General features: G+C 37.8%; 2 protein-coding genes, 1 long non-coding RNA gene and 1 pseudogene across 35 annotated transcripts in view; 1 reads left to right on the top strand and 3 right to left on the bottom strand.

Moving 5' to 3' along the window:
- The window catches only part of LOC109063108 (protocadherin beta-16-like), a 115,153-nt gene that overhangs the window by 6,320 nt on the left and 86,277 nt on the right, over window positions 1–22,556 (bottom strand). The window contains exon 1 of one of the 32 annotated variants that reach the window (XM_042764934.1): window positions 4,138–6,925. The exons of 30 other annotated variants lie outside the window; for them this stretch is intronic. In XM_042764934.1, the coding sequence (XP_042620868.1) occupies window positions 4,138–6,585 (2,448 nt within the window). In that variant the 5' untranslated portion in view covers window positions 6,586–6,925. Of the gene's footprint in view, window positions 1–4,137; window positions 6,926–22,556 lie in introns of those variants that run through there. One more of the 32 variants, XM_042764945.1, reaches the window with a different exon arrangement.
- Window positions 5–3,597, bottom strand: LOC109063132 (annotated as a pseudogene).
- On the top strand, window positions 11,605–13,915 carry LOC109062373. The gene is made up of 4 exons (XR_006160973.1): window positions 11,605–11,939; window positions 12,112–12,173; window positions 12,484–12,527; window positions 13,784–13,915. It is a non-coding gene; the product is annotated as an uncharacterized LOC109062373 (long non-coding RNA).
- LOC109102372 overlaps window positions 16,851–22,556 on the bottom strand; it is a 6,870-nt gene continuing 1,164 nt past the window's right edge. Inside the window, exons 4-17 of one of the 2 annotated variants that reach the window (XM_042764965.1) lie at window positions 22,513–22,524; window positions 22,008–22,391; window positions 21,773–21,874; window positions 21,416–21,648; window positions 21,130–21,302; window positions 20,943–21,036; window positions 20,346–20,693; window positions 20,084–20,201; window positions 19,743–19,834; window positions 19,353–19,470; window positions 19,053–19,157; window positions 18,540–18,707; window positions 18,005–18,178; window positions 16,851–17,781 (exon numbers count right to left, since the gene is read on the bottom strand). In XM_042764965.1, coding sequence (XP_042620899.1) covers window positions 17,519–17,781; window positions 18,005–18,178; window positions 18,540–18,707; window positions 19,053–19,157; window positions 19,353–19,470; window positions 19,743–19,834; window positions 20,084–20,201; window positions 20,346–20,693; window positions 20,943–21,036; window positions 21,130–21,302; window positions 21,416–21,648; window positions 21,773–21,874; window positions 22,008–22,391; window positions 22,513–22,524 — 2,384 coding nt within the window. In that variant the 3' untranslated portion in view covers window positions 16,851–17,518. Of the gene's footprint in view, window positions 17,782–18,004; window positions 18,179–18,539; window positions 18,708–19,052; window positions 19,158–19,352; window positions 19,471–19,742; window positions 19,835–20,083; window positions 20,202–20,345; window positions 20,694–20,942; window positions 21,037–21,129; window positions 21,303–21,415; window positions 21,649–21,772; window positions 21,875–22,007; window positions 22,392–22,512 lie in introns of both variants that reach the window. The other variant, XM_042764964.1, reaches the window with a different exon arrangement.

Here is a 22,556-nt window from a genome sequence, read left to right as displayed (position 1 = left end):
AAAAATGAGAAGAAAAGAATTTTGTCAATATTTTTGTTTGGCATAGAGATTAAAATCCACTATTGGTCCATCCTGGAGTGCAGGTCCCTCCATCCTGTCATAGGAGGTTGTAGTTCTGAAACACAAATTTGTATTATTGACAGCAGATTTGATGTGCTTCCTCTGCTTTTCCTCAGGACTATTTTCTTAAACTGCACCTTTGCTGATACAGAAAGAATAAGTTGAGGGGAGTAGTGAGAAACAGAGCAACAAAGAAGAACATAAGGTGGAAAATAGGTTGAGGGAGAGTGTATGTGAATAATTGAAACTTCGATCATGTTGCTGTCATGCATGATTGCATGTACGTGAGGACAATACACACAATACACATAAGTCTGTAGCAAACAAAATATGAGCTCACTTGTAGGTGGATTATGGCTAAAATTTCACCTCCCCTTTTTGATTTTTTTTTGTATTTTTGTCATAATTTCCTTAGTATCCCACACAATATTATTGCAGCTCCCCACACTGAGTCGAGCCATTATGATGCAAGATAGCATTCAAGGCATGTGCAATATCACACTGTAATGATCCTCCAAATTCTACAGTAGATTCCACAAAGACAGTCTGCTATTTGAGACTGCATGCATACACCTGCATCCAACTGCTTCTACTTTGTAAAGCATAATGACTGCAACAATCTGCCTCACCTGATTTGAGCATTTGAACACACTATTTTCAGTCATAACTCTTCTCAGATTCATACTGTTAAATTTTCTGCTGAGTCACTGGGTCTAGAAATAGCTCAGATTGTGGCCTGATTCTTAACACACTTGGCATTATAGAGTGCTTAGTCCAAAAAGTGAGTCACAGTGACTGGAGCCTTACTCTGAATTAATGACATATACAGCATGGTTTCCATCTTACTAGAAATGATTTTGAGAAATTGTGTGACACTAAAATTCATACCACAGACATCTGAACCGTGTATCATTTCTTTCATTAACAGATGTATTTTTTTTTATTTTTTTTTTTTTTGCTTACACTACCCATCAAAAATTTTTGAAATAAAATAATACTTCTATTCAGCAGGGATGTTTTGAAATAGTCAAAAGTGACAGTAAAGATACTTACAATTGTACAATATTTCACAATATTGCTGTTTTAATTTATTTTAGAGTAACAAATCAATCAATCAATCAATCCTTGGTGGGCATAGGAGACTTTTTTCTCATCAAACATTAAAGAAATCTTACCAACGCCAAACTTTTAAATGGTAGTCTATAATATTTCCTGAAAATCTCACCTTCATGAATGAGTGAGTGAAAAGTCTTTTTGACAGTCGCATGCTTAGAGTGCTCTGTGGGGCCTTAATAAACACAAAGTCGCTCCTGCTGGATATAGTGGAGAAACCAGGTGTGTATGTGTGTTTGTGTAAATCCCGGGAGACCCCCACAACCTCCATGTATCTAATAGGACCGTCAGTTTAAGCTGCAGGTGGAGGTCATTGCGTTGGTGCTCACGAGATGTGTGCTTGAAACCGAGTATTTGCATGAGGCACATAACGTAACCATGATGGCTGAGCCAATGCACCGCTACAAAAATTATAACCAGGAATGAGACCGGGTGGTCAGACCCTTTTGGACTTTTGGAGGTATAGCTCCTAGGTTCAGAAAGACATCCGAAGTTTTCTCAGCCAGAGTGATGTTAATTATCACACTAGCAGAGAGAGAAGGCCTGCCGTTATCTTTTACAGTCACAATGAGGCTAAAAACAGACTTGCTGTTCTCTTCTGTAGCTTTATGGGCTGTACGCAGCTCTCCAGTATGTTGCCTATATGAAACATTTCAGCATCAAGCCCTGAGAAGCTGTAGAATAACCAGGCATTGTGGCCACTATCACCATCCACAAATGTGATGCGATTGACTAAGTGTCTGATGCCAGCTGTGCTAGGTACCAAAAATTGCAGCATCCCATCAGATGGGAGTCCAGGATATATAAGGACTGGACGATGATCATTCTGATCTATAATAAATACATGCACCGTAGTATTGGAGCTTTGAGCTGGAGTTCCTCTATCAAGAACTTGCACTATGAATTGAAACGCATTCAACTGCTCATAGTCAAATTTTCGCATAGCATATATCTGCCCACTATCTGGGTTAATATATAAATATGAAGACACAGACCCACCAAGAGCTTCGCACTCCAAAATTGAGAAATAAACATTGGAATTCTCACCCACATCTGGGTCTGATGCAGACACAGACAGAAGGGGAGCATTTGGGGGATTGTTTTCAGCTATATCCACAGAGTAGGAAGGCTGTGAAAAGACTGGGGGGTTATCATTAACATCTGAAAGACGTAACACAAAAGATTCCTGCGAGGAACGGTGCGGGGAACTAGAGTCTGTGGCAGTCACAGTAAGATGGTGTATTCAGCCACAGCCTCTCTCTCCAGCAGGCCATTAGTCATTAAAGTGAAAAGCCCTTTATAAGGTGAAGTCATCTTGAAAGGCAACCCATAAGGGATGTTCACACTCACTTTGCCATTTTTCCCTGTGTCTTCATCTTTTACTTTGATTAGGGCAATGACAGTGCCTGAACTCAGATCTTAAGAAATTACAGGGGAAACCACATTAATGCTGATAGCAGGGTTGTTGTCATTCACGTCAATAATCTCGATTTTTATGTGGCATGAGCTCTCCTTCGGAGGTATTACCTTGTCCCTAGCAAGAACAGTGACGTCATAAAATTAGCGAGTACGCGATCGACCTGTCCTGTAACTCTAATTTCTCCAGTCGTAGAATCCACACTAAAGAGTTTTAAAACATTGTCAGGGGTGTATTTATCAAACATGTAATACATTTCACCATTTTGGCCATGATCGGCATCAGAGGCATTAAGAATTGTAACTAACGATCTATGAGGTGAATTTTTGAAAAGCGTGACGTTTTTTGTAGGATTATGAAAGTGTGGTGAGTTTTCATTAACACCTAGAATATCTATAAAAATGGCACTATTGCCGGTCTATCTGGACTGCCACCATCAACTGCTGTTAAAATCAGTCTAAATTCGTTCGTCTTTTCTCTATCAAGAGGCTTGTTCAAGACTAAAACTGGGATTTTGCTTCCGTAACTTTTAGTTTCTACTTTAAGGATAAAACGATCGTTTTGACTAAGAAAATAAGCGCGCAGTGAATTCACACCCACATCAGGGTCATGCACACTTTCTAAACGGAACAAAGTGGCTGGCGCAGTCCCTTCTGAAAATTTTAAAATAAGTGTTTCGGCTTTAGAAGTGTGGCGCGTTGTCGTTAACATCAACAATTTCTATTGTAACGCTGTGCATTTCCAAAGGATTTTGAAGAGAAGTCTGAATCCGAGTGTGACAATGTAAATTTCCTCCGCACAGACTTTCTCTGTCCATTGTTTGCTTGACCACCAAAGCTCCGGCTGTCAGGTCTAACTCAAAATACTTTGCATTAGATTCCGAGATGATTCGCATCTCTCTTAGAAGTATCACATGGACGTCCATTCCTAAATCCATTCCCAACAATAGTTCCTGGTTTGAATTCTTCAGATGTATAATATAAAAGTTCCGAAGCGTGCGTTTATAAACAGACTGGATAATAAATGATTTCATTCACACACACACACACACACACACACACACACACACACACACACACACACACACACACACACACACACACACACACACACAAATTAGAACAATCCAAACATCAGCCCAGTCCAAATATCTCTGAAAAAGCTCTTTACTCTTCATTTTTAATTTAGTATTTGCACTAGTAGCTATATACTCCTTCGGGGTTTTAGTTCATGCATATACTAGACATCGCAAGACATTGCTGAATAAATGAGAAACACGTTTTGTTTTGTATCCATAATCTCCACCATTTGTTCTAACGTTTTTAAACTAGCAATACAGCTCTTGAGAGCTACAAGCCTGTGTGGGTCTGGGAGAAGAGTTAAAAGAGGTGGGAATAAAACGTGCGTTTCTACTGGAGGAAAGTTGCTTTGCTTATAGACAAAAGCACATATTGTGCTGTCCAGGGTGCTGAAAGTAGCGTCTCTCCATCAGTTACGTATAATTAGTGTATATAACCATAACTTGTTTAAATCTGCATTTGTCTCACCTGTTGGCTCTCGAACGTCCACGCGCTGTCCGGTAATGACGCATCAAGCACGTTTAGTGTGTCTGTAAAGTTTGTGGTGCTGCTGGGTTTAACGAGGGTAAGATCACTGAATTCTGACATTGGAGAGAGATAGGAGGCAAAAGACTGACTCTGAGACATCATGTCTCCTCCCAGAACCTCTACATACTTAATGGGCCCGTCAGTGTTGAGCTGGATCTGCAGGTTTCTTTTGGGGTTCTTGTATTCAGAATTTGTCCTCCGGATACAGCAGCTTGAGCCGCCTCTACTGCCTCGCGCACATTTCACCAGTAAAATGAAAAATGTCAACAGACACAACAAGGACACGGAAGCCAAAGAGATGATTAGATATAAAGTAATTTTGCCACTTTTCTTGTTGGGTTCGATTGTTTTTTCTCTGTAGTCTGAAATGGGTTCATGAAAGCCGTCCTCTATCAGTATATCCACTGTGACTGTGGTGGACTGGATCGGTTCTCCATTGTCCTTTATTTCTATCAGCAGTCTCTGAGAGGAGTCATCGTGCTCTGAAACAACCCGTTTAGTCCTCACCTCTCCCGTATGTAAATTGACACTGAACAGAGACTCGTCCGTGGCCTCCGCGAGCCTGTAGAACAGCCAGGCGTTATGACCCGAATCGGCGTCCACTGCTGTTACCTTAGTAACGAGATGTCCTGCTTTAGCAGAACGGGGCATCTTCTGATGAGTAACAGAAACCATGGATGTGGACGGGTAAATTACAGCAGGTGGGTTATCATTATGGTCCAGAATAAACACATACACTGTCGCGTTACTACTTAAAGATGGAGATCCATGATCTTTAGCCTGAACGATGACCTCAAACACTTTTGTTTTTTCGAAGTCAAACGAATGCATGCTAAATATGCTTCCATTGTCAGAGTTTATGTACATGTACGAGGATATTGGAGTATCCCAATTTTTAGGGTTCTCAACAGAGTATGATATTTTACCATTTACTCCGACATCTAAGTCTTGTGCAGATACCGAACAGATAATAGAGCCTGGAGTGTTATTTTCTTTCACGTACACATAATACACGTTATCAGGGAACTTTGGGGCATTGTCGTTAACATCAAGAATTTTAACTGGAATTGTTGTTTTGCTATTTAAAGGGGGCGAGCCTGAATCAGTTGCAGTGATTTCCACGTTATACTCCGGGTAAGTTTCCCGGTCTAAAACACCGTTTGTAACCAACGAATATTCGTTTGAAAAAGATGGTTTTAAAATAAATGGAATATCAGACTGTATCTGCAGACTGACTTTTCCATTGTCACCAGAGTCGATGTCCCGTGCGCTTATTAACGCTACAACTGTCCCGCTTGGCGCGTCCTCCCGTACAGGGCTCGGTTTAGATGTCAGCACTATTTGTGGTGTGTTGTCGTTAATATCTGAAACTTCAATTTCAACCATACAATGGCCCTCCATTTCGGGAACCCCTCTATCTTTGGCACTGATCTCAATGTTGTAAATAGGAGTGGTCTCATAGTCTAACACCCCATTCAGGATAATTTCGCCGGTCTTCTCGTTAATACGAAACAAGGAGCGCAACTCATCAGATGTGTGCTCCCCTAAAGAATACCATATATCTCCATTAGGACCTTCATCTAAGTCCGTTGCTTTAACCGTTAAAAACGAAGTTCCTTGCTTGGCGTTTTCATTAATGGCCACTTTGTAAACTCTTTTCTCAAATACGGGGTTGTTGTCATTGTTATCCAGCACAGTGATGTTTATTTGTGAAGTTCCAGATCTAGCCGGGTTCCCCCCGTCTAAGGCAGTTAACATAAGCTGATGCATCGGTTTCTTCTCGCGGTCAAGGGGTTTCTCCAGTACTAATTCAGGTATCTTGCGCCCATCTCCAAGGTATTTTACATTTAAACTAAAACACTCGTCTTTGCTTAATGTATACGATTTCAAGGAATTACTGCCAACATCTGGGTCTACTGCGCTCTCCAAAGGAAAGCGCATGCCAGGGACAGTGGATTCTGCTATCTTTAAAACGCGGTCCGTCGACTGGAAATGCGGATAATTGTCATTAATATCCTGTATGTCGACTTCCACTCTGTGAAGTTGTAAAGGATCCTCTATAACAATTTGAAGAGGCAGCAGACAATTTGCGTTTTTTCCACAAAGGATTTCTCTGTCGATTCTCTCATTAACCACAATTTCTCCTCTTCGTAAATCCACGCTGAAATACTGCTTACCTGATTCGGAAGCTATTCGTAATTTACGGTCATTCAGCTCAGATATTTTCAAACCTAAATCTTTTGCAATATTTCCAACAACAGCGCCCACATTTAATTCCTCGGGAATTGAATAGCGAGTCTGTCCTTCTGTCGTACTCCACAAAAGAAGAAAGAGAAAAAAGAGGAGCAAATAATGCCTCCAACATCTGAATGCCACCCTCTTTGTCATTTTGATTTTAAATCCAGACGATTCGCCGTTCTAATAAAAATTAGGGGTACCACCACGACGACAATTTCGCGTTTCCATTCCAAAATATGTTAGAATCCATTTTACAGGAGAGATTAGAGTCTTCCTCATCTTCGCCTACACTGAACGTTGTAATGTCAGTGGGGGAGGGAGTAGATCTCGTTGTACAATTCTGCATGTGATTGGTGCAGAGATAAATGCAATAACCAGTGGCAAAAGAACTGCCTCTTAAAGGCACAGCACAGCACCTGCTGTCAAACTCACACCAAAGAACATTGCAATAGAAGAAAAGTATTATGTATCATGAGCGGCCATATTTTATTTGTTGTCTTTGTATGATTTATATATTTATATATTAATGAAATAAAACTACATTCTTTGGTAATATAATATTTGATGTTGATACAATAATAATAATGTTAATAATAATAATTATTATTATTATTATGTGCAAAAGTCTGTATAATGACTAAGTATTTAAAAATGTTATATACATATAAACACATTTAATTAATTTGGTTAAATCGTACTATATCGTACGATTTGTTCTTCACGTTCAATAAGCTTGACCCAACTCTCGACAGGAAAACAACGCGATATTTTCCTGCAGTTTACACGCGCCACTTCTCGGTAAGTAGACTGTCACGCGGTGTCCCGGTTTCTGTATAAAGTCCATTATATGCTCTTAATTAATCAGATAGGCTCTTTAATGTTTGCTGGATTTTGTCAGTCATTTCTACTATTTTTTTTTTTACAAAAAAAAAAAAAAAAAAAAAAAAAAAAAGCAGCATATACTGCTAGCTGGGGTAAGTTAATTAAACGTTAGCGTTAGCTTGCACTGATCTTCGATCAGTTTATGATGTCCATATTGGTGGAATTAATGGGTAACCGCCCATTACCACTGTACTTCTGTTACAGCACCATAACAGCAACCCTTACTGTGCTTTTACCATAGCTACTGTGGTTCTACTGTTGTATTTTGTAGCTAAAACACAAACAGTTATCACAATGACTGTAGTTCTAACTTGTGTATTGTAAAAGCATAGTTAAAACACTTGCCTTCATGGTAAATCCTTTTATATAAAATTGTAATGTAATTGAATATTTTTCTGTCTTGCAGTTACTTCAGATCCCATTCCATTCACCCTTTCATCTATTCCATCTACTCTACAATCCAACCCAACGGCTCTTTTAAGAGCCATCATTAGCAAAAGCTCTAATTCTCTCTCTCTCCCACACTAACACACACACACACAAATTAACACACACTCTCTCTCCCACACACACACACACACACACATAAACTAACACACACACTCTCTCTCCCACACACATACACACAAACTAACACACTCTCTCTCTCTCTCTCTCTCTCTCTCTCTCACACACACACAAACACACAAGCTAACACTCTCTCAATCGCACGTATATTTGAACTTTGTAATTCAGTATATCTGTCAGTACAACCCCGGACTGATACACACAAACTAACACAATCTCTCTCTCTCTCCCACACACACACACACACATAAACTAACACACACACTCTCTCTCTCCCACACACACACACACACAAACACATACTCTCTCTCTCTCTCTCTCTCACATACACACACACACACACACACACACACACACACAAGCTAACACTCTCTCACTCACACACACACACACACAAGCTAACACTCTCTCACTCACACACACACACACACACACAAACAAACACAATCTCTCTCTCTCTCTCTCTCTCACACACACACACACACACACACACACACACACACACACACACATAAACTAACACACACACTCTCTCTCTCCCACACACATACACACAAACTAACACACTCTCTCTCTCTCTCTCTCTCACACACACACACACACACACACACACACACACAAGCTAACACTCTCTCACTCACACACACACACACACAAGCTAACACTCTCTCACTCACACACACATACACACAAACTAACACAATCTCTCTCTCTCTCTCTCTCTCACACACACACACACACACACACAAAAGCTAACACACTCTCTCACTCAAACACACACACACAGACAAACTAACACACTCTCTCTCTCTCACTCACACACACACACACACAGACAAACTAACACACTCTCACTCACACACACATACACGCAAACTAACACACTCTCTCTCTCTCACACACACACAAGCTAACACACTCTCTCTCACTCACACAGACACACACAAACATGGCACCTGGAGCCACAACACGTCAGTGTAGTGTTTGCTGCAAAGAGATTGGCAGTGCCTCGAAAACATGCAAGCACTGTGGAATGAAGGTTACACTGAAGAAAAATCTGGAAGACCAAAAACTTAAATTTGATGGCCAGTGGGCAGCCAAATTAAAAAAAGATGGCAATACTTGCAAAATTATGAATTCTGTGGACTTGATTGTAAGCTTTATTTCATTATATGAAATTGATTTTTATTTTCTCGAGACTCAAGCCTATTAACAAAAAAGAAACATCACTATATTTAGAAAATGCGCTATAATGTAATAAAGCTTATTGCTATTTGAGTAGATATGATATACAGTAGTGGATAAGAACATAGTTTTTAACTTGACTGTATACTCTTCTTTAAAATGTTTTGTTCTCTTTTCTCAGCTCCATAAATTGGAATTACTGGGCGTCTCACCGATGCTTTTTATTACTACACAGAGAGGCCAGCACCGGTCTACAAAAGTTTTGGTCAAAAGTGCATACATTCAGAGCCATCCCTCAGTACCAATCATGCAGAGACTTTATGAGGCTGTTATAAGAGGTATTTATTTGCACATTTGCATTTACAATTTGAAAAGCTCTTCTTTTACTTAATAATTTACCCTTGACTTGTCCATAAGATTATAATGTCACACTAAATATGTTTTAAAGAGTGCATGCACTGGCATAACTACTGGTAGTGTGAGTGTTTTATTAGTATTTGTATTAGTATTTATCATTAGACATAAATCATAACTGTCTCTAAAAACTAATATGAATTTTATTTATGTATTATGCTTCAATTCAAAGTTTATTTGGATAGCACATTTCACAGCACATATTGTTTCAAGGCCACTATACAGAAATGTTTGTTTTAATATATATTTAGAGAGAGAGAGGATGTTTGTTATCAGCCATAGATGAGTATTATACTATAGTGCTATTCTAGGTGCTATCAACAGAGTCTTGTGACCTTAAAGAGCGTGATGCAGTGTAGCATAATAGAAGATCAGTTAAATCAGGGATGTCAAATTCAGTTCCTGGAGGGCCGGAGCCCTGCAGTTTTGTTCCAACCCTGCTTCAACAAACATACCATGTAGCTTTCAAATAAGCCTGAAAGACTAGATTAGTTGGATAAGGTGTGTTTAATTAGGGTTCAATCTAACCTATGCAGGGCTCCGGCCCTCCAGGAATTGAGTTTGACACATAGACTATATAAAAACATGGACGTAGTGTCCGTGACGTCACTCTTAGACTCCTGAAGACATTTCTGAAGCTCAATGTGTGCAGAGCAGGCCGTCACCATCTTGGCAGCGCATCACCGCGTGACTCTCCCGGATAATCGAAAATGGGCAAAAAGGTGGGAGCTGGTTGCTGAAGCCACGCCCACTTAGCTCGATGGCAGTGTCAGTAGTGGCAATCCACCTGTCACTCAAGTGGCCACGCCCTTAATTATGCAGAACTTTAAGGCTTAATATAATTTAAACGGATGATAATTTAAACTGTGCCCTCACAGTTGTCATGAAGGGCAAAATTAGCTATATAGACCAAAATAATTTTTTGAACCAGGCTGGAAACGTTTTTTTTTTCTGCTGTAAAGTTGGTCATTTTAACATGGGGAGTCTATGGGACTGACTCCCTGTTGCAGCCAGCCTCAAGCGGCCAGTCGATGAATTGCAGTTTTAGTCACTTTCTTGATGGCTTCACGAGAGAGAGCGGGAGGTTGCCGCTCGGTTTGACACCCCTGAGTTAAATGCAAAGGGGCTAGAGCAGGGGTGCCCTACCTACTTGCAGAGTTCAGATCCAACCCTTAAGTACTCCTGAAGATCTTAATTAGCTGGTTCAGCCACTCTGTGTGTCTATAGACACGCATACATACATACATACATGCATGCATACATACATACATGTAGACTAAACATGTTGACTAAAGACTGTTCTTTTCCCTAATCCTCCACAGGGAGCAACTCCACCTCTGCCACCAGTGAACCCGCCTCTGCGACCCCCAATGACTCCACCTCTGTGTCCAGGGAACCCGCCTCTGCGACCCCCAATGACTCCACCTCTGTGTCCAGGGAACCCGCCTCTGCGACCCCCAATGACTCCACCTCTGTGTCCAGGGAACCCGCCTCTGCGACCCCCAATGACTCCAACTCTGTGTCCAGGGAACCCGCCTCTCTGCGACCCCCAATGACTCCAACTCTGTGTCCAGGGAACCCGCCTCTGCGACCCCCAATGACAATGCAGGGATCTGTGTCCAGGGAACCCGCCTCTGCGACCCCCAATGACTCCAACTCTGTGTCCAGGGAACCCGCCTCTGCGACCCCCAATGACTCCAACTCTGTGTCCAGGGAACCCGCCTCTGCGACCCCCCCAATGACTCCAACTCTGTGTCCAGGGAACCCGCCTCTGCGACCCCCAATGACTCCAACTCTGTGTCCAGGGAACCCGCCTCTGCGACCCCCAATGACTCCAACTCTGTGATCTCCTCTGCAGGGAACCCTCCAACTCTGTGTCCAGGGAACCCCCTCTGCGACCCCCAATGACTCCCAACTCTGTGTCCAGGGAACCCGCCTCTGCGACCCCCAATGACTCCAACTCTGTGTCCAGGGAACCCGCCTCTGCAACCCCCAATGACTCCAACTCTGTGTCCAGGGAACCAACTCTGTGTCCAGGGAACCCGCCTCTGCGACCCCCAATGACTCCAACTCTGTGTCCAGGGAACCCGCCTCTGCGACCCCCAATGACTCCAACTCTGCGACCCCCCACTCTGTGTCCAGGGAACCCGCCTCTGCGACCCCCAATGACTCCAACTCTGTGTCCAGGGAACCCGCCTCTGCGACCCCCAATGACTCCAACTCTGTGTCCAGTGAACCCGCCTCTGCGACCCCCAATGACTCCAACTCTGTGTCCAGTGAACCCGCCTCTGCGACCCCCAATGACTCCAACTCTGTGTCCAGGGAACCCGCCTCTGCGACCCCCAATGACTCCAACTCTGAGATCAGTGAACCCACCTCTGCGACCCCCAGTGAACCCAATATTCCAAATGTGTTCTACAGGCCAATAAAAAGAAAGCAGAGACAAACACTTAATGGTAATTTTTTTCCTCCTTTGTAATTCTTATTGTTACCTCTACCTTGTCCATTTGAAAGCTATTTCAGATAAAGTTGTTTAAAAGTTAACAAATAACATTTGAAAAAAAATCAACCAGTTTCTTTTTGATATTGTTTAAATCAATTGTAATTAATTGTATTATTGCATTACAGAATGCTCACATAACAGCCAGGATGTGTACCATGGAGAGGTTGTGAGGGAGAGAGTTAGGGAGGTTGGTCAGAATAATGAAAAGAAAATTCCACTTTAGTTTTAAAGCTACAATGTATTGTAAATGTATTAATGTTACATGTAACTTTTCCCACTGAAACAGTAAGTTAACAGCACCAGTAATTGGCAACATCCCATTCCAGTTTCACTGTACAGTAACTTGCCCAGTTATATTGTTAGGTAGACAAGTACATGGAAATATCAGTAGCATAAATTATTTTCTTTATCTCTAGTGCTGTTTAGCTTGAAAATGGCTTGAAGTTTAAAGCTATAGCATAGATATTGATACATTTTTGTCTGTTTGTTCTTTAAAGGGAAGAAAAGAATATCTTTTTCGTTGGCAGCCTTGCACATCCTGGTAAGTATAGACATATATTTGGTAGCTTATTTAACCTTATTGTTTCCTAAGAAATTGTACTTATCCATGAACTTTATGGTCAGTTTGACCTTTATACCTTTAATTATATAAAAAAATCATGTTTGGTAAATGAGGGTAAGATCCCCCTCCCCCCAACACTCTTTTTTATGGCAATTAAAAGCATTTTGATATTTAAAAAGTTAATAAAATTCTGATTGGTTATTGATATAACACTGTTAGTGTGAAATTTAAGGATGTTTGTTGTTCATAGGTCATGACTACTTCATTTTCATTTCTGTTTAGTTTTACAAACTAAAAACAGCAATAAAGAACAAGCTATATATTTTTTTTCATTATTATGTATAAATTGGTATTAATTTAAAATATCACATATGAAGGAATTGATACCTCTTTCATCTGATCATGAAGCCCCACTCACTGTTAACTATTCATGGCATTTGAAGCATTAAGAAATGTTACTAAGAATGTAATTAGTGATAACATGATATGTGAGAGATTGCACACCATCATTTTGAGGCAATGTTTGGTGTATTTTCCATTATTATTATTATTATTATTATTATTATTATTAATTTGCATTACTTAAGATTTTTATCCAAACTGAAGGGACTGTTTTAAATGCATTTATAACTGAGACAGTCTACAATGAGAGTCTACTTCAAAATCACATCGTATGTGTGTGTGTATGTATGTATGTGTGCGTATATAAAATATATGCATATGTGGATGTATGTATACATATGTATATGTACAGTATGTATGTATATATGTATTTTATTATGTAAACATTTTATATAAAAAAAAAAACAACAAAGTTTTAAACAAAAGCAGTCTACACCAAACTCTATCAGCATACTGCAGCTCATGGCTTTAGAAGTGATGCTTCACAAGTCCCAGCAGCATCAGTTATGTGCCCAGCAACTTATTCCTGCTTCAGATGTAATACATAGCAACCCTGAGTGGCAGTGCTGTACAAAATCCTATTTACTTGACAGATTTATAGGTGTATAGAACCAATAATATGAAAAAGGCATTTCTGTATCTGAATGAAATATTGACGCTTTAAACCAGTTTACAAAAAAGTAAACAAACATGAAATCAAATTCTAATTTTTCCAATTTAAACTAAACTAAAACTAAACTAAACTAAACTTCCCAAATAGGAAATTAAATGGTCAAACCTTACACTGTTTGGGCACATATTTTGGCAAAATACTGTCTTTTTTTTCTTCATAGTGGCAAGAAGTGGAGGAGTACATGGGTGTCCGAGGATGCTGTACAGTAGTTATTAAAATATTTGTGTCTGTTTAAAATTATACTCATTTGACTTGTCAATACCATGAAATAAAAAGAAAGTATGTGTACTAATTGTGCTTTTATGAATTTGTTTTAACAGATCATTTTATGTGAAAAAAATTATGCATGACTCTGTAAATCTTGCAGAACAGCAAAGCATAAAACAACTTCTCTATCACACAATACATCCTACAATGAAGTGTTGTATTATAAAATAAAGTGAGATTAATGTGGTGCATAAAATATGGGGTTTCATTAAACAACAACAACAACCAAAAATTGATTAATTGGAATTCTCTGATTCTTTTAATAATAATAATACTGATTTGGGACAATGATGCAGCAACATTTATGTAACATGTATATGCTGTGGCAAATAATAATGCCTAATTTCAGTTACTTGAAAATTCTGCAAAGTGCATTACAGGACTATAGTGGGTTGTATTTCTACAGACACCTTTGGCACATCTCTTGATCTTGGATCAACAGTTGAATGATCAACATGGTTCCTTAACTGTATTAGAAAATATAGCATCCACATTACTGAAATCCAGCATTCGATGAAGAGCAAGAAGATGAAAAGGTGCATTTTATATTGCATGCGGTTTTGCACTGTTTATACTTAATTTTTGTCATAATAGTGATGTTCCATCTTAATGAATGAATGACACATTGACCTGTAAATGTTATGAACAACTGAAAACCACTACTTTCTTCAGCAAAACTGCTTATAGCAGAATGAAACTTGTTTGAACTTTTTCCTGAAATAAATCAACTGAATTGAACTGAACTGAATTAAGCGAAATAATGACTATTACATTGTTAGAGCAGAATTTGAATTTGTCTCATATTTGAAGGTTTAATTTTTCTGTTATTTTACTGTTTATTACTGTGTTTATTACTGTTTATTATTTTATGTTCACCTATTGTCAAAATGTAAAATAAATAATAAATAACAGAAATATAAAGAGATAATCAGTCTGCAGCCTAGTCATTATATATATATATATATATATATATATATATATATATATATATATATATATATATATATATATATATATATATATATATATATATATAATATTTTTTTTTTTTTATTAAAGAAATATGTAACTTGGAATGCATTCATCTCGTAATACTTATTTCGCCATCTAAAACCGGAAGACCTGTCATAGATGACCATATACAGATAAGTGTGCATGGCGCCTCTGTTGAACTGGGTTGTCATTGGCTCCACAGCACCGGCAGGAATTGCTGTGGTTGGACTGTCTTTAAACCGTTATTTAAAAGCGCTTCGTGTTAAAAAGTACGTTTTGCTGTTATCAATATATAAGTGATAGATTCAGTTAACAATACCACGTTTCTATGGTGAGAGAAATTATCCCTTAATCGAGATCTCAACCCTAACCCTAAGCCTAACTATACACTTCAAAGAACTACAAGTATCAGCACTACGATTCCAGTTCCTAGTGATAGAATGTCAGGGGATTATGGGTAATGTAGTTTAAAAGTTTTACGGATTAAATCAAATAATATCCATCTTTAAAGAAGAAATAAATATCTAAATGTGTTCATTGGACAAACCTCTGTGACATATTTCAGAGGTGGACTGAAATGTACTATTTTACTGTGGACATTTTTTTAAATGCATTTATATCGCCTTTCCAACTATGTTGGGAAACTGTGTCTAACATTATTTATTAAAAATAGCATATACAGTTGTCCTGTCAGTTTTCTTCTAAACACACTAATCAGACTTTGATTTACAGCCATTTAAAATGTGGATTTTTTCTCTCTCTCTCTCTCTCTTCTAGGGGCATTACTGGGCCCCTGTGGGTGAAAGGGCAGTAAAACCTACACATATTGTCCTCATCATGTACAATAAAATGTGTTATCACATTTATATTATAGAAATGTAGCTTTCCTCCAAATTTGCATTATGCTTAGTTTTTTGTGGGCATTGTTGAGACTATCTGATGAAATAAAGAATCAGAATTAGCTTTATTGTCAAGTACAGTGGGTGTACATGTACAAGGATTTTGTCTTGGTGTACAGGTGCTTAGAAGTAGAAACAAATGAAAATGAAAACGCATAACATGAATGCACACTACCCAGACTGCTGCTCCTTTTTCATCGAACATTTGCACTGGCCTGGTTTTTACACATCCTAAACTAATGTAAAGTGTAGTAATGTACTATACTTTTATCTGAATTGATTGTTTATATTTATAGTCATTTTTTTCTTCTTTATAATATCTTATTTATGCTTCTCGTTTCAAACTTTCTTTTATTTTATTATCTTACCTTACAAATGTCTGTTATTAATGTTTTTTTCCTTCTTTGTTTCTACTTAATCTCCTTATTTTGTTAACAATATTTTGTATAAATAAATGTAAATGTTCATGTCAGAAGCCACTGTTTTGTTTTGCTTGCTGATATACAGCATTGAGACCATTTTTAACTCATGTAATAAGGCTTTAAACCTGTTGAAACTTGTAAGCGGTTAAATCTATTCCTTTGAATCCAATGTTTTGTTTAATCTTAGACCCATCTAGTAATTTATTTGTTTTGTTATAATTTTTTTATTTAATTTTCTTTTTATTACTATTATTAAGTATTTTTGTATTGCAACTGCTTTCTTATTGACTGACATAATGTTCATAAAAAAATGACAGGTCTTCCGGGTTTATATGGTGAATTTGAAAATTACGAGATGAATGCATACATTCCTATAAATACATATAGTATACACCTACATATATCTTCCCAAGAAGTATAAAGTAATATTTTATGGTTCCCATTGTATAAACCAGGGAGTAAGGTAATATTAAAGCACAACATTTAGACTTTTAAAGATATGGCACTTGTAAACTTCTTAAGCATGAAATTAATTAGATCCTCAATTTTATGCATTTCACACATAAATTCAATAATGCTGACTTTAACTTGCCTATAAATCAAACTGACCAGTTATGTTAATCAGTCTATAAGGGCACGGATCACAAAGAACCTAGGTGGATATTTTATTTACATAATGGTTCAAGAATAATGTAAGATCAATTTTGTAATTTTTGCAACAGACAATATAATGTTCAATAAAGTTTTGATAAAATATTGTCCAGAGAATCATTAAATGCATATTACATGTTTGTTACATCAAGAAGCTATACATATATACAAGAAGCTATACATATATACAAGAAGCTATACATATATACAAGAAGCTATACATAAGTAACTATACATATAATGAGAGCAATAATGTTTTACAATGTCAGTTATGAAATTTATTATACAAACATAAGAAGTTCACTTTGGAATTACATATCTGACAACACCCCGTCAGTGTTTCATCAATTAACAAGAAATTAATTAAGAAATTAAAAATTAAATATAAATTAAATGAAATGAAAGTCATTTAGTGTATGTTGCTCAGTTTTTCATAGATATGATTTACAAAGTCAGCAACTGAATTATGGCTAGTGCAGTGGTAGACAACGCTGGTCCTGGAAAGCCACTGTCCTGTAATCAAACACACCTGAACAAGCTAATCAAGGTCTTCAGCATTTCTAAGGCTACAGGCCGTTGAGTTAGTTTTTTTTCAAGATTGGAGCTAAACTCTGCACGACAGTGGCTCTTCAAGACCGCCGTTACCTACCCCTGGCCTAGTGTTTAGATTTTAAATGAGACTTCGGCTTCATCTTCCTCCTCCTCCTCCTCCTCGTCATCATCATCTTCATACTCCAAAACATACTGGATATCCTCCTCATCCATGTTGAGATCATCATCTTTCATTTTTTCAAACACCTCACAATTAAGAACACTACTGTACAGCTGACGAACAGAGGAGATGTGACTTCTAAGGTAAGACAGTCTTTTCTTCAGAAGAGAGTGAAGTCCAAGAATTCCATTTTCAGAAATTCCACAGTCCTGTTCTGTAAGTAGCACAAAAACTCAAATAATTCAGTAATTTTAAGGAAGTGGTGTTCTGCTGTAATTTTCTGGAGTAATTAATGAATCCAAAAAGCTTATTCAACAGCTGAAAGCAGCAGTTATGTCTAATTACAGAGGTTCAGTTAAAAAGCATGATATTATTATTGTTGTTGTTATTGTTAATATTGTCTAAACAAGATAAACAAAAAAGTATGTAATGCTTACTGTTCTCTTTTATCTCAACAGCAACATGACTTAAAAGATCATTTAGAAGAGAATGCTCCCTTGTAAGGCTTTTCCAGTGATTCCGGATTTCTTTCAGAACAATGCACTCCTCTTCAGTAAGCCGGTTCAGCAGCATCAGTTGGTCAAAGGCCTTTTTTTTGGTTGCAAGATTATCTGTGAAGATGAAACCCATCTGCACTTACATATCTTAAAATTTGTTAATGCTATTGTTTGGTCGCAAGAAGCGCACCAGTAATGTTTTGTTTCCTATGGCACATTTATAAAAGCTACTTAAATCTTAAACCTATGACCTAATCCTAGCTTAGTCTAAGCTCTTGTCTGTGAAACCGGTCCTAGATGTGCTTACACTATTGCAGAACAAGCTTGCTATAGCCGGACAAAATGCATACACACTGTAGGAAACATGCAAAATATCCTGCTGTACAACAGTTGCAAACAATATCCACTGTAAACAGATAAGCTGCTACATAAACACAGTACATTCATCCGAATTTAAATGAGTAACAAGACATACCACGTTCATCAAGGACCCATGGCCATGCATAGCTCTCAGATGCCAGTATTGTATCAGCTGACTGCAGTTTTTCAGTTGCTGCCCTGTTGTAGTCATCTACAGCTGCACAAAATTTGGCTTTTTCTTCCAAAATCTTTCTTCGGAGTTTGTGTCTTCTCTTGTTCCCATCTGAAAAGACAAATGCAATGCCACAATGTGCAATTTAAGACTTTTTCTAAAATTAAAATATATATAAAAAAACTTGAGAAATTTATTTGCAAAATATTTATTTGCTTTTGGATTCAGAATTTTCTGAAAAATAAATTGTTCACATCTCTGGCCTCGCCATGTTTACACTCTCCCAACAGATGCTGATTGAACATGTTCAGTCAGGTGAGAAAAAACCCTGATTAATGTCAACAGACACCACTGATCCGACAAAACACAACAAACATGCTTGTTGGTGTTTATCTGTGCAGTGTGAATTGGTCTTTAAAACCTTTAAAAATGATTTAATGTTTAAAGTTATCTAACCTGATTGACGGTAAAGATCTTGCTTTCTCTGCCTGATGCTCACATAAAGCGTCTCAATAGTCTTCTGGAGCACCTGCTGACTGTCTGTGTTCTCCTCACTTGTTGCTAAATTATTGATAAGAAATGCATTTACAATAGAAATAAATATGTGCATTATTATTACATCAGAGGTATAAGGATGAAGCTTATATTTAGGTATAAACAGAAAATCATACACAGCACTACAGTCAGTGAGGCAAGTTGTTACTTAAAGGTTTAAAACAATAAGTATAGTGCTATGGTTACCTAAAACATGCCTACCTGTATCAGCCCATTGCTGGATTTCATTGGTCCAATCTATAAGCGTGTCATGTGTTACTGCCAAGTCTGTCTTTATTGCATCAAGATTTAAGGACTCCTCCTGAATTTTTGCTTTTGTCTAATGAATAACAATCCCATAAAGTGCATTTATTAAAACAGAAAATAAATAAATAAATAACATTCATAAAGGACTAATGAGCCTTTTCAAATGGAAAAGTGTATAACATTTTCATAAGTAAACTTTGTTTTGAAATTCATGCTTTTGACTTTCTAGTGGTTGTTCTACACAGCTTGCCTACTTGTTTGCACAACAAACACTACAGCCAAATTAAACATTAAAAGAAACGAAAGCTTTCACCTATAAAAGAGAAAAGTAATTTAGAAATATACCTTTTTAAATCTTAGGGACAGCGCTTTTGCAAGTTTCCGTATTTTGCGCTGATTCCATGCCATGGCCTGGATTGTAATCATGTCTGTTCTGGCTAAAAAATAAATAAAAATAAAAATAATAATAATATAAATAATCAATAGCTCCCCTAAATGTTGCATACTTTTTCACTTTATCATTTTTTTAAAGGCTGATATGAAGATGGTCTTGGGCTTGCATTAACAACGATGTGGATGACACAGGATCATGCAAAAGTTGAATACTAAGGCTGTTCAAATATTTTTTTTGTAAGTAGCTTTGACTTCTAACTTTGGATTGTATATCTTTGCAGTTATATACTTGCCTCCTTTGGTCATGTATTTACTGCATATAGCAGTTCTCGACAAAAAGCTGTTAACTTGTTCGACCTCTTCCCCCAGGGTGGTGCCTGCTCCTTCTTGGTTTCGACCACCCCATTTAATCTTGAACATGGAGATAAAATATTTTACAGGATTAAAACAAACATATCTCAAATGTGTTTTAGAATGTACACACAAATTCATAATCACTGATCATACATATCCAAGTCACAAATTGGTACCTTCATGTTCTGGAAAACAGTTTACCTCACATTTCCAAGAGTGGGCCTTTGCATGCATCACTGACAGGAAAGGCTTCATGTCCAGGAGAGGAGAGAGCTCTGGACAATCTTTAACAATTCTCTGCAGGTATGGCCAGTACTTGCATATAACATCAGTGCACATGAACTGCACATTCTTTGCAGTCAGCTCTTTTTGGAGAAACAGGGGATACGCAAATATTTCCCCCCTCATCATGTTCAGACTTCTCAGGAGCACACCATGTCGACAGACAGCCACCTCCATCCCCTCCTCATCCAGCTTGTTGATTTTCTTTGGGACAGACTCCCGTGCTGCACTCCATTGACTTGATCCACAGACACCTTTTCCAGCTGACTATCAAGTTTAGAACAAAGTAAAAGAAATTTTATGATTCAACAACATTGTATTAAATTACATATATGGATAAATGTCAATAGGAAACAGAAATTTGTACAAAAAAGGCCAAAAGGAGGACACATTTCAAATGACCACAAGTTCTTTTGAATTTTTGCCTTACTCTAGTCTAAGCCATGCAAGATTTTTTTATTTTTGGGGGGAATACAATTTTAGACTGCACCAAGACAAAACAACAATATAACTTACGTGCTTTGTCTTAGCATTAATGTAGTCCACAAACTTGGAAACATCTTCATCTTTACAGACAAAGACACCCTCGAACAGGCCATGATCTTCATGCCTTGAAAAAAAATTACATAATTAGTTAATGAAAAGTTAATTGGTATTATTATATTTTGAAATGCTTTTGGCACCGAAATAGAATTTCCCCTACCCTCTTTTGAAGCGATACAATTTCCTGTTACCATCTACGGACACAGCGAGCATAAATGGAGAACAGGCTGGACAGTCAAACACTTTCAGTCCACAGAGCTGATCAATTTCAAACTGGCAGTATCTCCATTCGAAAAAACTTCTTTGAAAAGCATCTGCACATATTTTTCCTTCCTAAAAAAAACAACACAAACAAAAAACGAAATCATAAAACCTATAAGACATATCTCATTCCCAAAACTGAAAAGATGAAATATAAATTATTTGGTAATTCATTCAATTATTACTCTGCCGAAGAACTCTGTCCTCTGTTCCAGTAAACCGGTGAAGGACTGTCTAGACATTCCAGGAGCAGCCAGCTTCATGTGGTCATAGGAAACAAACACATCTATTTTATATATTGTTTCACAGCTTGCTGTGGCAGGCCAGTAACCAGACTTGATCAACAGTGGGATGCTGGTTGCTCTGCTCATATGACATTTTTGGCACATGAAGTGTGGCAAGCGGACATTGTAGCGACCTATTGAAATAATGAATTTATAATGCATTTATAATATAAAAATCAAACTATATTAAATCAATAAATACATACATACATATATATATAATTTTTTTTTTTTTTTTTTTTTTTACAATGGACTCACCATCAATTCCTATGAGGATTGCCCTTTTACCTTCTGACACCACAGTGGAATCTGTGGCACAGTTGCAAATTTGTTCAGGTGCCTCAAGAGGCAAAAGGCAATCTGGACACAAATTTATAGGTAAGAAAAATCAACCTTTATCATAAATAACATTGCTGCATTATTATTATGACTACATGGAAATTCACATGACAGATTACAAGGTTGTATAATTCTAAAAATGCTGATTACATACCTTTTTCCTCAAATTGGAACTTGCCGTCAATATCCACTTTAACCAAAGTTGTTGGGGATATGGGCCGAAAGAAACCTTCTACATCTGTCTCTCGGTTGTGAAGTTTCCTTTCATGGGCCAAAATATCACATTCTACACAGTACAGCTGTTTAGGAATGCAGTCTTTACAGCGGATAACAGACTGCTTCAGTCGGCAGTGCTGGCACTGCCTGATCTCCGTATACTCAGCTGTTAATAAACACTCCACCATCTCTGGCCTCAAAGCTGCCCACTTCTTTTTAGTCTGGGCCATGCGAACTGACCATGCGTTTGAGGAAGTCGGATTTGAGCACTGAATGTCTTCAGTATCAGCTAACAGATCCTCTACCTCTTGATGAAGAGTTTCTGTATTAGAAAAAAAAGTGTAAATTATAGTGTCCATGGCAGTCAGTTACACTGATCATTACAAAGCAGTAATTATATTCTCTCTTTAATAACATTAACTCTTTAAGTCACATATACACACCTATGTCTTCAACTGCCGGACAAACAGTGCGAAAAGAAAGTGAT

Source organism: Cyprinus carpio, chromosome A10 (genome assembly GCF_018340385.1).
Source record: "Cyprinus carpio isolate SPL01 chromosome A10, ASM1834038v1, whole genome shotgun sequence".
Classification (NCBI taxonomy): Eukaryota; Metazoa; Chordata; class Actinopteri; order Cypriniformes; family Cyprinidae; genus Cyprinus; species Cyprinus carpio.
The sequence above is the reverse complement of the archived record's forward strand: the minus strand, read 5'-3'. Positions and strand labels throughout refer to the sequence as shown.